The sequence below is a fragment of the Petromyzon marinus genome, chromosome 44, assembly GCF_048934315.1.
Source record: "Petromyzon marinus isolate PM22_M1 ecotype Great Lakes invasive population chromosome 44, UKy_Petmar_22M1.pri1.0, whole genome shotgun sequence".
NCBI lineage: Eukaryota > Metazoa > Chordata > Hyperoartia > Petromyzontiformes > Petromyzontidae > Petromyzon > Petromyzon marinus.
Window position 1 is genome coordinate 9,648,622 of NC_133710.1, and position 20,456 is coordinate 9,669,077.

General features: G+C 46.8%; 1 protein-coding gene across 2 annotated transcripts; it reads left to right on the forward strand.

Annotated features, from left to right (window-relative positions):
* The first annotated feature begins 254 nt into the window (after window positions 1-254).
* On the forward strand, window positions 255-19,747 carry USP1 (ubiquitin specific peptidase 1). 2 transcript variants are annotated; one of them, XM_032970639.2, is made up of 10 exons: window positions 255-434; window positions 6,612-6,850; window positions 8,246-8,348; window positions 8,724-8,813; window positions 10,349-10,491; window positions 11,066-11,589; window positions 12,595-13,056; window positions 13,465-13,671; window positions 16,286-16,481; window positions 17,526-19,747. In XM_032970639.2, the coding sequence occupies exons 2-10, from the start codon at window positions 6,615-6,617 to the stop codon at window positions 18,580-18,582; spliced, it is 3,018 nt and encodes a 1,005-aa protein (XP_032826530.2). In that variant the 5' UTR covers window positions 255-434; window positions 6,612-6,614; the 3' UTR covers window positions 18,583-19,747. The 2 variants fall into 2 exon arrangements, with proteins under 2 accessions (XP_032826530.2, XP_075930116.1); XM_076074001.1 differs by lacking the exon at window positions 255-434 and adding an exon at window positions 982-1,411.
* The last annotated feature ends 709 nt before the right edge of the window (window positions 19,748-20,456 follow it).

A 20,456-nucleotide genomic window follows, 5' to 3' on the forward strand; every position in this document is an offset into this window, starting at 1 on the left:
AGCGATCGTGATGAATAAGTTATTGAAATTACTGGAGAGTCGCGTATAAGCCACCTTTTATTATTTTATTTATTTTTCAAGGGGGTGTTGGTCCCACTCGTTACGGCGCACGCCATTGGTTGACTCGCCGGAGTTGTTGTGTCGCGTTGTGTGGTTGGATGATTATGACCACGTGGTCACACCCCCTCCCTCTCCCTCCCTACTTCCGGAATAATAAGTCTACCGGTAGCGGTAGATACTAAATAAAACGCGACCACGCTAATGAATTGCAATTCGGCCCTCTACCGAAAACGGAAGATCACCACCGGAAGATCCGACCGGTTCTGACTCGTCTTGGAAGACAGCGAAAAAAAAACAAGCGGCAGAGTCGACGACGAGGATGATAAGGCGGGAATCTTTAACATTCGGACGGAATTGAAGCAAAAACCGTTACGGTAAATACAGCAACATTACAACATTCTACCTCGCCACGCGTTAACTGATATATTTGTTTCAGTTAGCGATCTTTTACCGCGTGCTTAATGTATTATTGTGTATTTTAAACGCGCAACTTTGATAAGATGTTCTCGCTCTCGTGCCCCGGACAGATGCCTCATTACCACGGGGAGAATACTAGGAAAGGCGTATGGCTTTCCGCGGGTAAACTAGGCCATGGGCGAACTCTTGAACGGAAACCCATGTGGGACATCCATTTAGTACGTACGCATGGAGGGGGGTTTAACCAAAATGTGTACGCTTGCGTATGGGGTGTCTACTGACAATGTACGCATAGGAAACGCGGGGGGGGGGGTGAAGCCTCGATAATTTGTCTACATTGGCCTTCAAATGAGTTAGATAGTCCGACGGTGGACTATCTGTTTGCTTAAACACGTTAATATTAGTAATCCTTTATCGTTTCTACGTGGATTAAATATCGGCCGTTCTTTCGGATGCGGGGGGGCGTCAGGCGAACATACGCAGGTGGGGGGGGGGGTCAATCTTTGACAGATTTTTGCGTGCGTACTAAATGAATGTCCCCCTATCGCGCGCAGCGGGCATTTGCGATAAAGTAACGATATATATTAGCCGTCTTAATCTATCTTTCTATATACAGTATATAAAAGTGAAATTTGTGATTGTCCGTTCGAAATGTTTAGCATACTTCCCAACATGCTACAAACTTGAAATTTGGCATGTGGGTAGCTTCCAGACTGTACACAATTCATAAAGTATAAAAATAGACTTTTGTATTTGGGGGGGGGGGGGGATGAACATGAAGTGTGTGGCGTCAACCCGCATACAGCACTGGCGAGAATCGATATCTGGTGATCTTTTTGTGGTATCGATTAAACGGGAATAGGCCGATTCAAAAGGAATCTACAACATTCGATTCCTTTGCGCGATTTAAAGAATCGAAACATGGCGCGCGAGCGTGAGCTTTTTTTCCACCGCGCGTTCGGTTTTATTTTAATTAATGAGATAATGATCAAAGTTTTATTTTCATTTGTATATGATGTGTTTTTAAGTTATGAGAAGTTTTGAAGTATGTTTTCTCCCCGGGCAACGCCGGGTACTTCCCGCTAGCAGTCGATAAAATAAGAGCACCACTTTGTATAGTAAGCAGGGACGTGCGCTCAGGGGAGGCAGAGCCTCACCTGTCAAACTCCAATGAAAATAGCTGTTACGGAAAGTACATAAAATAAATATTAAGATTTTTCCACTGATCTGTTATACATTTTCTTGCTGTGGTTTCCCCACCTGATGATGATTGCTTGTGTTGCGATCGCAACGTCGTGATTTAATTTATTTTATTTTTATACCTACGTGACTTTACCGAAATAACCAGAGTATGGATCCCTGCAGTCACGAAAACTTCAAATCTAGATTATAAATGTCATTTCTATATGATTCCAATAAATTTTTTCTAGTCAAAATCGCCAAATTTGCAGAGCTCTGCTGCAAATACAGGGAGAGACAAGAGGCGAGGCAGCGACGAGTTCAACCTCCCCTCTGATTGCGCAACCCCTCAGAAACTGGATGGAGCGCGGGCAATAAGCACGTGCCTGTTACTATCTCTCTGTATGTCACCAATGTAATGTTTATAGACCCCTTCATTACATGTCCTCACCTTCCATAGTCCAGGTAACTTATTTCATGTATGTGCGTCATGAAACTGCAATGAAAAAGCACCAGGGGAGGCAGCTATCGCATCAGCCTCACTGAGGGCGGCGTGTCTTGAGCCCACGTAATTGCCGCTCGCTCTCCCTCCACGTTAGCCAGCTCTAGCAAAAGAAATCCCAGCGGCTGCAAAAAATGGAAAACGTTATATCTAACCTTACAAATTTCTCAAAATTGCAGTTTCAATCATAACAGGGAGTGATAAACAATGGAAGACCAATTCCTGAGCTTAAGGACCTACTTCAAACGAAGGGACATAAAATAACACGGTCGTTTCAAATGGAGTGGTACCAACGAAAAAACTGGCTATGTGGCTGTGCTACGAAGAATCGCCTTTACTGCTTTCCCTGCCTTCTGTTCTCCACTACCGACAACGTTTGGACTAACGCGGGATTTTGTTACTTGAAAAATTACCAAAGATCCTCAACAAACATGAAAAATCGACAACTCACATTCAAAGCCAAATTGTTTTAAAAACTTTTGGAGCTTCAAGGATAGATCTGTCTTTGAATGAACAGCGGAGATTAAATATCAGCATCCACAATGTTAAGGTAAAGGGAAACCGTGAGGTTTTAAAAGACCTTATTCATTCGACGTGCTTCCTAGCCAAACAGGAATTAGCATTTCGTGGTAACGATGAGAGTGCAAGCTCTCCTAATCGTGGCAACTATTTGGAGCTATTACATGCTTTTGCTGAGAAAGATGAAAAGTTAGCTAGACATTTGGAGACATCCACTGTGTTTTCTGGCTTATCAAACCAAACAGAACGATTTAATCGAAGCAGTCGGTGATGTAATTAGAAATTATATCAAAGAGGAGATTAATGCAGCCCCATGTGTTGCAGTCGAAGTAGACGAGACAACGGATGTCACAAAGTCCAGGTCTCTGTAATGTTGCCTTATGTGGCTAGAAGTGAGGTGAGGGAGGCGTTCTTCGGATTTGATGATGTCAGTGATGACAAACAAGCACCAGCTATTGCTATGTTTTGGGAGTGTTGGGGAAATACAGTTGCGTTGAAAAGCTGGTAGCTCAGACTTACGACGGAGCCTCTGTGATGGAATCAGGTCTTAATGGGGTGCAGGCTAAGATTAAAGAAACGGTACCTGAAGCCACGTTTACCCATTGTTATGCACACAAATTGAACCTGGTGCTCTTGCATTCAGCAAAATGTATGCCTGAGTGTAAAACGTGTTTTAAAACAGTTGAGGGACTTGCGACGTTTTTCAATAAGTAGACCAAGCTTATCCACCTACTGCGTGATGTTGTGAAGCGACGTTTATCAAGAGCAGCGCCCATGAGATGGAGCTCAAATTCTAGACTAGTTCAGACGATCAGCATGTACCAATCTGATCTGCGTGCTGTATTCCGGATTATGAGCGAAAATCCTGATGGTTGGGACAGTGACACCCTGATGATGGCCGCCGGATATGATCTCTGGCTGTCAAAAGCATGAACCTGCTTCTTCATAATGGCATATGAGGGCATTTTCAATGAAACCGATGCACTCTTTCGTGTGATGCAGAATAAAGTAATGGACATTGGATTCTGCTGTGCGCGAATCCGCGGCACAATGGGAGTTGTGGAACGCCAGAGACAAGAGTTTGACACTTTCTATGATCGGTTCGAGCAGAAATGCGTCACACTTGGCCTGACATACAATGCCCGAAGTAAACAGCCGATCAGAGATGAGAGGAAAATAATGTTTTATAACATTCTGGACAATATCAGTGTTCAAATGAAAGCTAGGTTTGATCATTTCAGTGAGCTAACTTTCCTTAGTTTGGTTGATCACAACATTTCGATGACACCAAACTGCAGAGCCTATCAAAATATGCAAGGTACTTTGACTTTGTTGACTAAAGGCTGATCTTATCGGATTGTATAGTTCACAAATGGTGAGGAACGAATGCAAATCACCCGGACAGCTCCTCAGCTTTTTGGCCCAGAATGATCTGATGCAGACGGTTCCCGAGGCGACAAAGTTACACCAGCTGGTGCTCACTATACCAGCTACAACAGCGTCCGTTGAAAGGGTGTTCTCTGCTTTGCAACGACTCAAAAGGTACAGTCGGAATCGAACTGACCAAGGACGATTTTCATCCCTGGCAATCATCTCCATTGAGATGGAGAGACTTTTAAAACTAAAAGAAAATAAAGAGGACTTCTACAACAAAGTCAATGACGTATTTGTCCAGAAGGAAAGGCGAATGGTTTGTAAATAAACAAGTAAAGGTAAGACCGTGCAATATATTTTCATTTGTGTCGAACGAGTATGAATAGTGGAACTGCAGTCGCCTATAAAACGTGAATCGAATACGTAACCTACCTGTATTCGTGTGTTGTAAAGAATGCTGATATTAAATATGAAACATACGGCTGCCTAACCAATAGTCATTGTGCAACCTGCAAATTGAATGGTGAATTTAAGCTACTACTATCGGGTTCATATGTGTGTAAATCTGGCTCTGATACGAGCCAGTGCCTCCCCAGCCATTGACCTCACCGCACATAGTGATGTGCCCTCACCGCACATAGTGATGTACCAGTGGGTAGGAAGTCAGCAGCCGTTGTGTTAAATAGGATGGACTTGTCTCGCCCGAGAAACTTGGATCGTGCAACGGTATCAATGTTGTAAGTGAGCCATGTGCGCTGCTGTTGAACTCATGGAACTTTGCGTTGTTAAAATTCACCAACTTTTGTCTTAATTTTTGTATTTTATCCTTGGAGTGGTGGCGCAGTGGTTAGTGCGCTGCTACGAACCTGACTACCTAAGTTCAATTAGCGGCCACGGCTAACATTGGCGAGTCATACCTGAAACGGTCCTGGCTGTGCCACTTTCACCAACCCTCGCGAACCAGCGTGGTGAAGTATGGTCAAACAACCCCCCTCCCCCCCATGATTTGCATGGAGAGAGACGCCTTAATCTGTTTAATTAACGGTTGTAAATTTTAACTTATTTACCATAATCACATCAACCATGGTTAATCAACTGGTGAATGAAGACTCGCACCTTAAATTTTGATTTAAAGCTTTCGTGACTGCAGTAATTCATATTCTTAGTTTTTTCGGTAAAGTCACGTTGAAGAGAAACAACAAAATAACAAAATATATATAAAACAATAAAAAATTCTCACGACGTTTCGACCATAACTCAAACGGTCATCATCAGGTGTGTCGGTTTGCATAAATTTATTTTGAAAACGGCATATTTATTTATATATATAAAAAAATAACGTTTGCGTCACGCGCAGCGATTGGCAGTTTGCCCAGGACTAGTCCATCTATTTTTTGAAAAGAGGAGGGGGGAGACGAAATTTGTTTTTATGTATGCTGTCTGAAAGCCACATAAAAACAAATTTCGTCTCCCCCCTCCTCTTTTCAAAAAATAGATGGACTAGTCCTGGGCAAACTGCCAATCGCTGCGCGTGACGCAAACGTTATTTTTTATATATATAAATAAATAAAATATGCCGTTTTCAAAATAAATTTATGCAAACCGACACACCTGATGATGACCGTTTGAGTTATGGTCGAAACGTCGTGAGAATTTTTTATTGTTTTATATATATTTTGTTATTTTGTTGTTTCTCTTCAACGTGACTTTACCGAAAAAACTAAGAATATGACTCGCACCTTGTTGGTCACGGGGCTTTACCATACTTCACATCGCTAGTCTTTGCGCCACCTTTCAGGTTGATGTATTGTTTAGGGCACAAGAACGAAATGTTCGATTAGTGGTATTTGTATGATGTGTTTATGAATTTTAGGTTATTGTTCGTGCACCCATTTACTACATTTTTCTTAGTGTTGCTGATGTAATCTTTTGCAATTTTTTTTGTGATGGTTAATTTTTCTCTTCACACTTAAATACGACAATCCCTCGCCAACCGCAGGGGTAACGGTACTGAAACCGCCATGGTTGGCAAACCCGCCAATGTTGGCAATACTAAGCCTTATGCGAAATATGGGGATTAGGGAAACTACGGCCACACTAGTCAAAGCCTAACAAAGTTGCCTGCTCCTTCACTAAATACATATCATACTTGTGGGAGCGGCGCTCGGATCGGTGGCCACAATTTTTTTTTATTTTAGGGTTATCCCCCTACCTCTTTCCCCCGCATGTGTGTTTACTTACAGAACATGTGAGGAGCGGTTGCGTTCGCGTTTAAAGCGCTGCACTACGAATCCGGCGACCCGAGTTCGATTCCCGCTCACAGCCAATACCAGTGACGATTATTTGAACCGGTCCTGGGCCTCCTCTTGGCCGACTCAGCTTCAAATGAGTACCTGGTGCGATGTGTAAACATCGTCACTGGGGATACAAAGGCGGGTGGGCTTGGTGTTGGCCACCCACCCCCTCGTGTGCCGTGCTTGCCTTCTTCGGAGCCACTCGCTAAAAGCACTTCCCCAAAAAAGTCTTAAGGGGTGGACCTTTGTGTCTTTGTTTCATACAGAACATGCCTGGTTTGCTGACGTTGCACGCGAGACCGGTGGGCCCGGCGGTGGTGGCGGCGGATCGCTCTGAGGAGCCCTCGCCGCGGAAGAACCGTCTCTCGCTCAAGTTCTCTCGGAGACGGGAGGCGGCGCCGACGTCTCAGGGCGGCGAGGAGGAGGCGGGCGCTGCCGTGGCACGGTCGACACAGGAGGCAGACTCCGCGTCGGAGTGCGCCAGCGACATCGCAGCCTTCAACGAGTGTGTTTTTTTTTAAGCCAGGATAAATCTCCTAATTGCCCTGCTAGCTTTTGAATTGTGTGTAATGTTTGTGTTTTGCAAAACAAAAAACATTTTAAACTCAGTTTTAGCATGAAAAATGCATTTTTCATTTCACTAGGCTGTCACTTGACAAACAAGTAATGGAATACGTTCTACCACTTGACTTGGCCAGATGGCACTTGGCGCAAAGTTGAGAGATCGCAACTGGGCAGGCGGCCACTCAGTCGGTCGCTCTTGGTCGACCCCATGCTTGGAGAATCACTGGGAAGCCGGCAGTGTTGGTCTTTTGGATGAACTGCCTCCTTTGTTGGGAATGTGAATGACTATCGGGTTAGTTACCAAATAGTAGTACCAGACAACCTCTTCAATAATCAAAAGTAATTTCAATAAACTAATTTATATTAAAAGTGAATTTACAAAATGTCGCTAGCACAATACATTGTGGAAAGGTTTGTTCTTGTGAGAAAAAATTGGACGGAACCCTGGTTCAGTGTATTAGGAGTCGGCATGTAACATTTAAATAAAATACATTTTCACAATTATGACACTTGCATTGGATTTATATATAAGTATTGACTACCATTTAGGGAAATTAGTTTCAAGGTAAATCGTGCAAAATCAATAGTGCTTTATCTTTTTATGTTCTTTATTCTTGGTGGTGTTTACAGCTCTACAGCTGGTAAATACTCATACTCATAATAATAGTATTTTTTTTCCAGCAGGGATTTTCTCATGGATCCTGGTGCATGGGATGTCTGGCCATGTCCGATGCAGCCAGTGAATTCAGTCGCCAAATGTGGACTAAATCGTCCCCTAATTCGTGCTTTGTCACAATTCTGGATCATAATTTGAATTGAGAATCGAACACATTTTTTTCGTACCACAGGGTTGTAATTTTTACATACCTCTTTCTGTCATCACATTTGTTCATTATCTGCACCATCTGTCTTGCTCCTTTGTACTTTGTTTTTCGTTTGTATTGTGTCTCATTTGTGAGGTACCATTCTGCATTTGTCAACTGTATTACTGTTATTTGATCTCATTCTGTCGCATTCATTATTACCATTAACCCAGAGATAGAATTTCCATGTAATTCTCACAAACCGAAAATAATCTATTCTCCCTCTACACATGACTCAATGCATGCATTTTCGTAAACAGACTGTTATTTTACAATGCTTAACGTCACTGGGGAGATGGAGCAATTACATTTTTTTATCTGTGTGCGATCGAGGGATGGTGGTGCGGCGGTAGCAACTTGGGAAGGCCTTCATCCACTGGTGGATTGATCGAGGCCGGTGATGACAAAGATGATAATGTTTTGGTGGAGGTTTTGTTGCGAGGATGTGTTTGACTTTTCGTGCTGTGGTGCAGGGTTTGTGATGCTGTTGCACGAGGTGCGGAAGCTCCTCCAGCCCTGCCCTTCGTAGGCCTCGGCAACCTGGGCAACACCTGCTACCTAAACAGCGTGCTGCAGGTAACACTCGCACAGTTGCCTACACTTGTGGGTCGGTTTTGCAAACTGGGAAACCTCGCTGCCAAACTTTTCCAAAATGTTTAGTTTGTATTGGATCATCTATACGAGATGCACAATACAAGCGAGATGATGTCATGTGCAATGATATAATTGGGTGGCAAAGTGGCGCAATGGTAACACTCATGCCTGACAGTAACAAGGACCTGGGTTTGATTCCCGACTCGGGCGCCTTTCTGTTTGTATTTTCTCCCCCTGCTCTGCAAGGATTCCCTCTTCTTCTTGTGGCTTCCTCCCGTAGCTAAAAACATGCAGCTTATATGAAGCACCAGCTTATGTCCTGGCTCCTGTATCGTTTACTTGAGCGTTATGTTTCAGGTGCTGTATCATTTGCCCGAATTCCGGGTTGGCCTCAAACGACTGAACAAGCTATCCGAGCATGAGTTCAAGACCGAGGAAAAGGCCGAGGTAAGAAAGTGTTTGTCTACATATTCTGTTTGCAAGCACAAACATTTATCTACATTGCAGGTTCCTCCCTCATAGGCACATAGATGTGCAGTGGAGACTATGCACGCCTATAATCCAATACATATCACCTGTCCCATCTGTATGGGATAGAATTTTGCCCCTTCGCACATGTTGCTTTTTTCTGGATGCATAAACACTCATTAACTGGCTGATAATGTCTTTAAATAAATCATAAATCACCGAATGCAAGATCCTGAAAAATACTCCATGTGGCATACTTGGGTAACTTGGCACATCCCTTGGCAAATAGATAAAACATAGGTCAATAACCTACTTGCTGTTTTGCTATGCTACTATTCATACCACAATCTCGTGGTTTGCTGTTTCATGCACTTGATGATGGCTGCTTGATCTACCAACCCTAACTTCCCAAGTGCTGGATTACATGCGCGTGCCACCACACTGCAGTAACTATACTCTTTACAAGGGATCTCCGACATGCACTTTGCAGTTTATTTTCTGGACCTCGGTGTAAAACCTGACTCATTGCTGATGTCTCTCACCGTTTCCGTGACCTACAGCACTCATTACCAATTTCTATACTCGCTTGTACGATCACCTTTCCACTTAACAGTTTAATAGCCCAGTTAATCACACTTGCCACCACTTGACAACGTGCTTGATTCAGTGATTCATTCAAAGGCTGTGTTCATGGCACCATTCACATGCTAATACAAACTCTTGAGCAGAGTTTGTTTCAGAATCATAATCTTTAATTAGACTGAGGAATCCGATAAGCTGTAAAGCTTTTTTTCATAGATGTCCACTGTATATGTACTCCCCCTCATCTGCATGGGTTTTCTCCAGGTTCTCCAGTTTCTTTCCCTCGCTAAAATAAAACGTACAAAATAACTGGTATTGGCCAAAACATCCCAGTGTTGAAAAATTACACTGCACGTAAATCGATTGGGATTACACAATGCAACGTCACCCACTTCTGCAAAAAAAATAACAAAACTCTCCTGAAAATTAGTCATGAGACTTTCTTGGGAAAACAAGCCGAGTAATAATAATGTGTTTTTTTTTTCAAATTCACGTAACAGTGCCTTGGTAATTGGCAACTGAAATATATTGCCGCTTTAGATAAACACGCTGTTGAAAGGACAAATACAGATTTTTGACACCTACCCAGGCTGTGTTCTGGGCTGTCCAATAGTACTTAGATGGATGATACATCATCGGCCATAATCAATCCACTGCTGGATGAGAGCCCTCCCAAGCCACCGCTACCACCTTTCACGATCCCGTGATGCAATGATCCCATCCATCTAGTGCACGTGAACCGATCTCATTGCTCTATCTCTAAAGTGAAAATTCTATCGGGCACATTCTATTCCATGGCTGCCTCTCCATTACCATTCGTTACAGAGAGCAGACCGCTATCCCAGTTGGGTGCTACATTACCGCAGCATAAACTGTACGTACGTGTTTTGCATGAGTCTAAAAAGCAATGCGTGTGGCGCGCGGGGGCTCAGGCGGTGGCGCCCCTCGACGTGTCTCTCCTTCGCAGCCTGGCTCGCCTCATGGAGAAGATGTCTGTGCTACACCAAGAATCACTCGCGCTCGCACCCTACGAGAATCCCGTAACTCACCCCTCCGAGCTGCTCGACATCCTGCGGTGAGGACGCCTGGATGTGGGGCGGGATGACACGGTGGCTCAGCGGTAGCGTTATCAGCACTTGTTGCAAAGGTTGCGGCGATTCAAATCCGGCATCCCTTTACTGTCAATACTGTGGGTGTATGTAAGCCGTAAAATGCTACGCCGTATGCTTCGCACTGGACCGTGAAACATCTCCATGACAACATTCGGAATGAGTAGGCCATTGTGTGCTGACGTCATGGACCTAAGTCTCCAAATTCAAATAATTACATACAATGGTCATTGAATGCCACTAGATTTCCCTGTCCATGCTCAAGGCCATCCTCTTCTCAGCTTATGACAGTTTCTCAGCCCACTATGTGCAGAATCTTGAGATTTGCTTATATACGGTCGTAAAACTCACAGCTCCAACATGTTTAAAATATTTTTAATGTATAGAATTGTTTATTTTTATGTTTAATGAAGTAATGACACTTCGGGTGGTAGATTTGTACCAGAAAGGCACCGCACGTTAACCGAAAATAAATTTAATTCACTTGACTTGACTCGACGAAATCCACTTTGAATAGTTATCTCGTTGTTGTCCTCTCAGGGATCTGAATCCCATGTACTTAGGATACCTCCAGCACGATGCCCAGGAGCTGCTGCGCTGTCTGCTCGGGCACGTACAAGATGCCTGTGCCTCCCTCCTCAAGGACCATGGCCCAGCCCCGAGAGTTGCAGGAGCAGCAGCAGAAGGCAACGCCGCCAGTAGCAGCAGTGATGACGAAAATAACGGCAATGACGACGACGACTATGACAAAAAACGACCTACCAGGGCGACCTCGAACAAGTTGGCAACAATTAAAGAGGAGAGTGATGCGAGGAAAGCTGACGAGGAAGATGATGATAATGGTGGTGGTGGTGAGAAGGAGGGTGCCGACGATGATGGTTTCCTGGCAGAGGGTTCGGACGAGGAGGGGATTGAGGGCAGAGCAGGCAAGCGAAAGAAGTCAACGGCGCTGGGAGGAAACGCGCGCAAGAAGCTGCGCAACTTGAGGAAGACACGCGCTGGCGCTCAGGCCGAGGGCGAGCGGGCGAGCACCGAGGACGACTCCGTGTCCGAGAAAATGCAAGGTGAGGAGGGCTCAGCACGCACCACATTTAGTTTTCTTTTAGAACATTTCTGTCTTGTTCATATGTATGTTCAACTTATTTTGCACCGTACATAGATAGCCGTGCTAATACTATACTAAAGTAAACGAATGGCTGAATTTGCAGCCCTAATTGATTGCCATACTATGCCCAAGTAAAAAGCCACTTAATTATTAAGTAATCGAGTATTCACTTCTGCAAAGTTTGAGGAAGGTACAGTTAATATATGATGTATCTAATTTGCACAGGTTCTCTTGTTTACGTGTTCCTTTTTCCATAAGACGCACTGCCTCTCCGTGTGACAAAGACAAAGATCCCCTATGAAGGATTTGACTTTAACATAGCTATTTCTATGACCAGTCACAAGCTAATCACTCAGCTATTTCAATGCTAAATTCTCCTGTTTGATTTGTACTAGGTGCCTCTGTGGATGTGTAGGCTTTGACTTTAACATAGCCATTTCTGTGACCAGTCACAAGCTAATCCCTCAGCTATTTCATTGCTAAATTCTCCTGTGTGATATGTAAACCCCTTTGCCAAGGTGCCTCACTTCTCTAAACCAGCTTAAAAGACGCTACGAATCTTAACAACGTTCATTGAAGTTCTGTCATCCCGACAGGTTTGTTCCTTTCACCTGAAGAAGGCCACTTGTGTTGTGGCCGAAACGTCGTGCGAATTTTATTGTGCAATTTTATTTAATTATTTTATTCTCATTCTACGTGACTTTACCGAAAGAACCAAAGAAGATGAATCCTTGCAGTCACGAAAGCTTTAAATCGAAATGTTCCACGCACGCCTGCATGGCCTTCCGATTCCGTTCCCATGACGTACGTGTACGTCAGAAGAAAAACCGATGACATTCACGTGCGTCATCGAAATGAGTTAATTACAGGGCTAAAGATTTACTTTTTAATACAAAATACTTAATGATTTGACGCATTTTTGTTGTCGTGCGTGCACGGCCATGATTTTGTCCGCTGTGCTCAGGCCGCTGCTCGCCACCCAAGCCCAGCAAGCGCCGGCGGCTGGGCGCCTCCCGGCGCGTCCCTGCTCCGTCCATGCTGCACAGCCAGCCCTCCATCCTCTCCAAGTTCCGCGCCATCGGCAAGATCGTGAGTGGGCTCACCTTCCGGCAGAGCGACCGCAAAAGCAGCGGCAGCGGTAGCAGCAGCGGTGACGACCAATACTCCAGCACGGAAGCCAGTTCCGCGAGCGGAGCTCATGCTCCCCCTGGTTCGGAGAACAACGGGAACGGAGATCATTCCGACGGGATCGACGTAAAGGCTTCCCGGAGAGCTGGGGGTGTCGCGCAGAATGGCAAGGAGTTGGGGTGTCGGGATAACGGAAACGGAAGCTCAGACGTGAATTCGCTCTCAGCAGACAAGTGCTGTCATCCTCTCTCCCACGATGAAGGCTCTCCACGCACACTCTTGCCTTCTGTGGAAACAGGTTTGTGAGATTTTTGTACAATTATAATTTACAGCTTTTTATCAGCCCACCGTTTTGGTCACGGAAGTTGTTTGACTACTTAATTCGAATCACTCACTGTCTCACTGTTTCTCACTCTCTTCCTGTATTTCCCAGTGTCTCATTATGTCTCCATGAACCTCCCTTTGCCTCACTCTGCCTCTCTGTGTTGCTGTATCTCGCTCTGTGTCCCTCTGTCTCCTTTTATCTTGTGTGTCTGTATCTCTCTGCGTTTCACCGTGTCTTCCTGTTATCTCCCTGCGTCTCCCTCCATCCCTGCTTGTCCTGCAGGCGTGCACGGAGGCTGCGTGGCAGGCAGGCTCTTCCTGTGTCTCACTGCATCTCCCTGTGTCTCCCAACGTCTCACGCCGCCACTGCTCCCTCCCACAGGCCGGCACGAAGGCTGCGTGGTGGGCGACCTCTTCCAGGGGGAGCTTGTGCTGCGCACGCGCTGCCTGGAGTGCGAGTGCGGCTCGGAGCGCACCGAGAGCTTCCTCGACGTCTCGCTGCCCGTGCAGGACGAGCACGAGGAGGAGTTGGAGGAGCAAGAGGGTGCCGACGGCTGCCTGCTCAATGCTGACAGTGACGTACTCGGCGGTACGCGCCACACTCACCCACAAAGACAAAGATCCCCCCTATAGCCTTGACAGACTTTTAGGGCAAGTGCTGTTAGCGAGCAGTGCTATGAAGGCTGGCACGGAACACGAGGGGGTGGGTGGCCAGTAGTACCACGGCCGACCGCCTTTGTCTCCCAATTGGCGATGTTTATACATTGCACCAGGTATTCATTTTAGACTGAGTCGACCTAGGGGAGTCTTAAGACCTGCTCAGATATATGTCAACGATGTTGACCTTGAGCAGGAATCGAACTTGGGTCGCCAAGTTTGTAGCACAGTGCACTAACCGCTGCACTGCTGCTCCTCATACACCTGTCCACGCACACATGCACATCGTCATCATTCTCATCATGGTCCAAATCTGCAAATTACATTGCAAATGACTCGGTTGGGATTAAACATAGCAATCATCTCCCCTCACTAGCAGACTAATTCTCGCTCGCAGGCCAGGTGCTAAGGCGGCACGCTGTGTCACACATGGACGGCTGGCACCCCAGGGTTCCCCTTCAAATGTTTTGAGATGAAATGTGACGTGAGTCGCTTATCACGTGTGAAGCGTTCTGAGACATACAGAGTGCTATATCAAGAGCAAAATCATTATGTTCATCATCAGCTGTGGTGACGGTCCTAGGAAAACCGGGACTGGTGGCAATCCAAGCTGTGCGATGGATGCGGCAGCACTATCCCCCAGACAATCTGTGCCCGAGCGTTGCTAGCCCTCGTTATCCCATTTGAGTAGCGTGTTCTTCCCCTTGCATGAGTCACCACCACTCACACATGAATTTGAATAAATGCGTTGTCAAAATACAACTAATTTAACAATTGTAAAAAAGATCTACTTATAATGCGGTGCCACACAGTGTTCGCTTGCTCTCGACGAGAGAGAACGATTCAAAAGGCGCGAGAAGGAACTGCAAACGAGCTAGGAAGCAGCAGCCAGTCAATGAGCTGGTGCCAGAAATTGCCAAAAGCTCTGCAATCCTCCACAGATAGAGTTGTTTTCAGCCAATTAATGAGTGTTTATACACGTGAAAGGAAACCGGAGCACACGGAGAAAACCCATTCATGCGAGCGGGCAACACTGTTCCATACAGATGGGACAGATAGAGATTATTCCACACTTTGTTGTACAACCTACTGACGAGCCAGGGTATGGCACCTCCTTTGACACCCATAGAATAGGAGTTCTCGCAACATTTGTGTAATCTGCTAACCCTCCCTGCCTCCACAGTGCTGGATTAACAGACCAAGTGCAGCACAGCCACCATCGCCCGGCAATTAGCATGTGAATAGTGCGAGAAACACACAGTCTTTGAGTGAATGAATCACTGAATCACGACTAGCATTGTCCAGTGGAGGCGAGCGTAATTAACGGGGCTATTAAACTGTTAAGTGGGAAGGCGATTGCTGACATGGGTAGGAATATTGTTAATAGTAAGTGGGGTCCGTTGCGTAAACAGTGAGATACATCTGGAATGAGAGCCAGGTTTTGCGGTAAGGTTCGGACATCGGTCGCAAGAGAAGAGATACAGCACTAGCGAGCAGCCTGTCATGTAAATGGGGTGACATGACACTCACATGACACTCACCTGGGCTTGTTAGGCAATTATTTCTCACCTGACCCTCACCACTCGGCAATCAGCAATTCACTTGACCCTTGCCACTGACCAGTTCTAAATTCAACTGACACTTACCAACCATCAACTCGCCTACCTGTCACCAATTCACCTGGCACTCACCAATCACCAGTCATCAATAGTGGGGAAACCTGTTGAAATACAGAAGCTCGCCCACACCTCTCCGCAACAGCGCATGTCTGTATGTTGTATGATTTTGAAATGGGTCTATCACGCTAGGGGTCTTGTAATTATTTTAGTGTAATCTGATTAGTCGACCGACAGACCTAATCATCGATTATTACTGAACCAATTGGATAGCCCACCTCAAATCAATATTACAACAAATGGAGCCATTTACAAAGACCTGCAGATACCCGCCCTCCAATACACGGCTCCACTGGCCTAATGACGCTCATGTGTGCATGTTTGTACGTGTGGGGAGCAGTAGTATAGTGATCAGCACCCTGCATTATGAACCCGGTGACTGGAGTTCAATTCTCACTCGCTGCTAATAACAGTGACTAATATATGAATCAGTTCTGGGCCTCAACTTGGCCTTAAATATTAGTGCCTGATACACGGTGCAAATATCAGCAGTTGGGAGACAACTGCTCACGTGCTAGCCACCCACCCCCATCATGTGCCGTACCGGCACACGACAGCACTTGCCCAAACAGTGTCTTAGATGGGACCTTCAAGTCTCGCCTGAAAAAATAGCTAAAATTGTTATTCACCTGGCACTCACCATTGTATGCATGAACTTCTTTCGCACCATATGTAGCCAACCTTGCTATTATTTGACTGCTGCAAATTAAAAAAAAATTCTATACATTTCCACGTGATAAGCCACTTTGTTGGAGCTATCATTTGTGACCAGGACGCTTCTAAAAAAGAGCTATGTAGCTCAGTTGGCCTTACCTGGTAAAATAAAAAATAGTTGAGTTCTTATTTGTGCGGTCGTGCTTGCGTGTGCAGTGTCGCCGGAGCCCAAGGCCGGCCGCAAGTCGGTGCAGTGGGCGCTGGCTCAGTTTGCGCGTGCCGAGCGGCTCGTGGGGCGAGACAAGTACTTCTGCGAGACGTGCTTGCACCACGCGGAGGCGGAGCGCACCCTGCGCTTCGGGCGGCTCCCCCGCATCCTCACGCTTCACCTCAAGAGGTTCTCCGCCATCGGGTACTGCCGCTGCAACCACTTCTACCAACGCCGCCCCTACCATCCACCCCGCCCACTGTCACCGCCTTCACCACTACCGCTGTCTTCACCACTACCGCTGTCGCAATCAGCGATGCCACCACCGCAACCACCAGCGCTGTCACCGAGGACGCCACCATCTCTGCCGCTATCACCGCAATTGTCAACACTGCTACAACCGCCGCCGCTACCAACACTATCACTGTGACCGCCACCACTACCAACGCTGCCACTATCACCGCCGCCAATATCACCGCCTTCGCCACCTCTATCACCACCACCACCACGATCCCCTGCAATATCAAAGCAACCACTACCGCCACCCCCATTACCACTATCAACACAATTTAATCAAAAGTGACTGCCATGATTGGAACTCAGGACCTCAGCTCTGACCTCTGAGCTACCTGGTCATGTTTATCTGTTTTTTTTACTGAGATCAATCTTTAACCTCAGCATTTTACTTGCCATGTATGCTCTACAACGGCCTGGATTTGAACCCATTCACTGACTAGGCATGCAATTACGCATGGCTTCATCTGTTAGAATTGATTCTAACGCTTACCGCATTGTATGTGCGAGAAACCATTGTTTGTGATTTACGTGCCTATTTGCAAGTGGACTATGCTCAATTGATACGTTGAAGTTAATTGAGCAGACCAAACTGTACATCTGAGACAGGAATAAGGATAAATTACAAATGAGATGGTAAAACCGAGACAAAATGTAATTTATCCTCTAACTGAATTGGACCCCCCCAATCATGAGAATTTCCCAAATTGCCATGACGACAAGGCGGTTGGTGGGCGGTGAATTGCTACATGCACATTTAGTGGCTTGGTTACCTTTCATATACTTTGCACTCCTGCCGGGTTTTGCATTGTTGTTGTAACTTTCTGACCGGCCCTACTGGACGTCTGTGAAAGGAGCTTCAGAGTTCATCGGCTTCCTCCAGTCTAAATAAAGATTCCGATTCTGACTAACCACCATTGCAACCTGCGTCCCCCCCCACCTCCCCTCTCTCAGCCTGTGCCCGGTGGTTGGCGCCACCAAGGTGACGGCCCCGGTGCTCACCCCGCGCTGCCTCTCCGTATCCGAGTGGCTCGTGGGGGGCCCCCGGTCTCGCCTCCGGGCCCCGCTGTACCGCCTAACAGCGTTCATCACCCACAGCGGGAGCTCGGCCGGTGCGGGTCACTACACGGCGTACGTGCGCGTGGGCTCGCCACGTCTACTTGGCCGCGGCGGTGTGGGGCCCAGGCGTGCGCTGTACAGCGCAGGTGGCCCCGATTGTTCTCCCGGTCGCGATTGTTACAACAGCGGCGAGGGCGGCGGTATTGAGGGTGGTGGCGAGCGAGATGGCGTGAAGACGGCCGCTTCGCTGGCGGACAAATGTCGCCCTGTTACATCGGTAAAGCCTGGACCCAAAAACGGCTCCGGGATGAGCGAGGGGAGCAGGAGGAACGCTTCCCTGTGCGCCGCCAATGGCGCTGGACGCGGAGGACAGCGTGAGGACGGGCGGCGCCGCCGTGACAGTCTCACAACCCAACAGACTGCAGCCGTGAAGGCGGCAACGGTGGGGGGACAAAACGGAGGTGGCCATAAAGAAATCGCGCCGAGGATGGCGCAAGCGAAATTACCGCCAGCAGACAGGCTGGGAGCGTGTGGGAGGGAGCGGCTCGGAGAAGAGAACCACGGGCACGAGCGCAAACCTCCCTTGCCCGGCGCCGGGCCGCTGCTCGATAAGAAGAAGAATTTCGGCAGGTCGGCGCGAACCGTGGATTTCACCGAAGTTCAGAGTGCGGCAGCAGCGGTGGCGGCGGCAACGGCGAACAGTGCCAGCGATCGGCGGTGGGGAGAGGACGGTGCTGATGTTGATGACGGCGTTGTTGGTGCAATGGCGGGCGAGTGGGAGGGTCGCTGGCTGCGCTTTGATGACGCTGAGGTGAATGCTGTGAGCGAGGGAGAGATGGCATCGCTGCTGATGCCCCTGGACAATGCTAGCGCCACCCCCTACCTCCTCTTCTACCGCCTCAGCAGTGAGGAGGATGAGGAGGAGAAGTGGGAGGAAGAGGAGACACGGTAGTTTGCGCTGCCCAGGGACCTTTGATTTCTCATTGATTATTTTCAGTAGCGTACTGGGTTGCGCACGAGAGAGTGGCCGCAGTCAGCTTCCTGCAGCAAGAACAACAACCCAGGAAACTGATGTTACATGGGACCGGACTTCATTAGCCTCATGTACAACGAGCTGCAACACATTTTTATTAAAAGCGAGGCTGCGCTGAAAGTGTTTTAGGAGGAGCTATACTGCGGTGTTGAACTGCTGTATAAAAGGTAATTTTTACACTCGTCCAACAGATAAGCGTGTAAAGATGTATTCCTTTCTTTGCCACCTGGTCATTAAATCCAATATCCAGTTCTTTGTTTTACCGATTTAAACAACATGTTATTTTTTATTTTTTCCCCCCAATGCTATCGGGGTGATGTTATGAGACAATTATTTGCAGTGTTTTTGTTAAACACCAGCCCACGGTAGCGGATATTACAACACCACATCTTGAAGATTCCTTCAAGTGACCTCTGGACAACATCGTAACGGGCGGCACTCTCCCACTCACTCTGCTACTGAGAGTAATGTTCGTTGCGTGATGATCAGACTCAATATTGTAATTCCCAGTCACCTCAGTTTGATTCCCAGTTATGGTTAACATTAGAACTAGTCCTGATCCCCTCTCCCCTTCAACCTGAATGTCCAGAGTGGTGAAATATGATCAACAACCCCCTCCCCCCATGGCTCACAGAATGGGGATGCCATCATTTTGCCCTTCATCCTGCAGTGGTTTGACAAGAGCTGTACATATATTGTACATACAAACATAGATGTACATCTTTTTTATATATATGATTGTTCTCTCAACTTCATGCATATGCCAACATCATGAGTCATTGTCGATCCACTGCTGGATGAACGGCTTCCCCAGCTGTTGCCATTCCTCACTCTTGCTATGATACAACGCTGCAGCTCGCTACTCTGCACGAGTCGATCATCACTCCATCTCTGTTGGTGACGTCCTCTTGGATGTGTTAACTCCTTTGTCCCGCCAGTTCATTGTGAGGGCCATCACATGTGTTTTTTGTTATTATAATTGCTGTTTGGTGAATCGATGCTTCACCTCTGCTGTTGTTGGACGAAGGTGACGAGATACTAACTAGGTCGCCTGTTATAAAGGAGTTTGTTGGTTCGATGCCGACCCTGATGCCTGTTGTATATTTCGAGTTTGCGTGTTCGCACCCACCGAGCGGGGTTGTCCACTCACCGCTGCCTCCATCCGTCGTCTCGCTCATTTGTCGTCGCCCAGGCTCGTTCGTTGTGGACGACGCGTGCTCCCCAAATGCGCTTGGCCGTCGCATTTCATGAACAACGAGGTGAAACGACGCGGAGTGGGGAGACGTCCCTCTGGATCTCGCGTGACCGAGAGGCGGCCATATCCCATCGAGTGAGCGCAGTTGCCAGCGGTATCACTATAGTCACAGTACGAAGGGGGCAATGGTGGCAAAGTGTAAGCATACCTGGAGTTTATCCCTGGGACCGTTTTCTTCCGGTATAAAAGTATTAAAAATAAGAATATGTTTTACCGATTCTGGCAATAAAACAGGTGTTAAGATATTCAATCACCAAATAGATACCTTTTGCAAGGTTTCAAGTCTGCATTAACCTCACATATTCTTGGTTCTTTCGGTAAAGTCACGTAGAGGGGAAACAATAATAAAAATATAAAACAATAAAATTATCACGATGTTTCGACTGCAACACAAGCAATCATCATCAGGTGTGAAAACCACAGCAAGAAATTTGGGAAAAAGTGGCGGTTATTTTTAACGTTAGCACCACGGAGAGCAATTTGACAGTTTGTTCAGATGGACGAGTCCATCTATGTTCGGAAAAGAGGAGGGGGAAGA

Bases quoted from the DNA above. Each gene is read 5' to 3' on its own strand.
- USP1 (XM_032970639.2), top strand. From the start codon at position 6,615: ATGCCTGGTTTGCTGACGTTGCACGCGAGACCGGTGGGCCCGGCGGTG. The intron at 8,814-10,348 runs GTAAGAAAGTGT...GCGGGGGCTCAG, and splicing joins AGACCGAGGAAAAGGCCGAG to GCGGTGGCGCCCCTCGACGT. The intron at 11,590-12,594 runs GTGAGGAGGGCT...CGCTGTGCTCAG, and splicing joins CGTGTCCGAGAAAATGCAAG to GCCGCTGCTCGCCACCCAAG.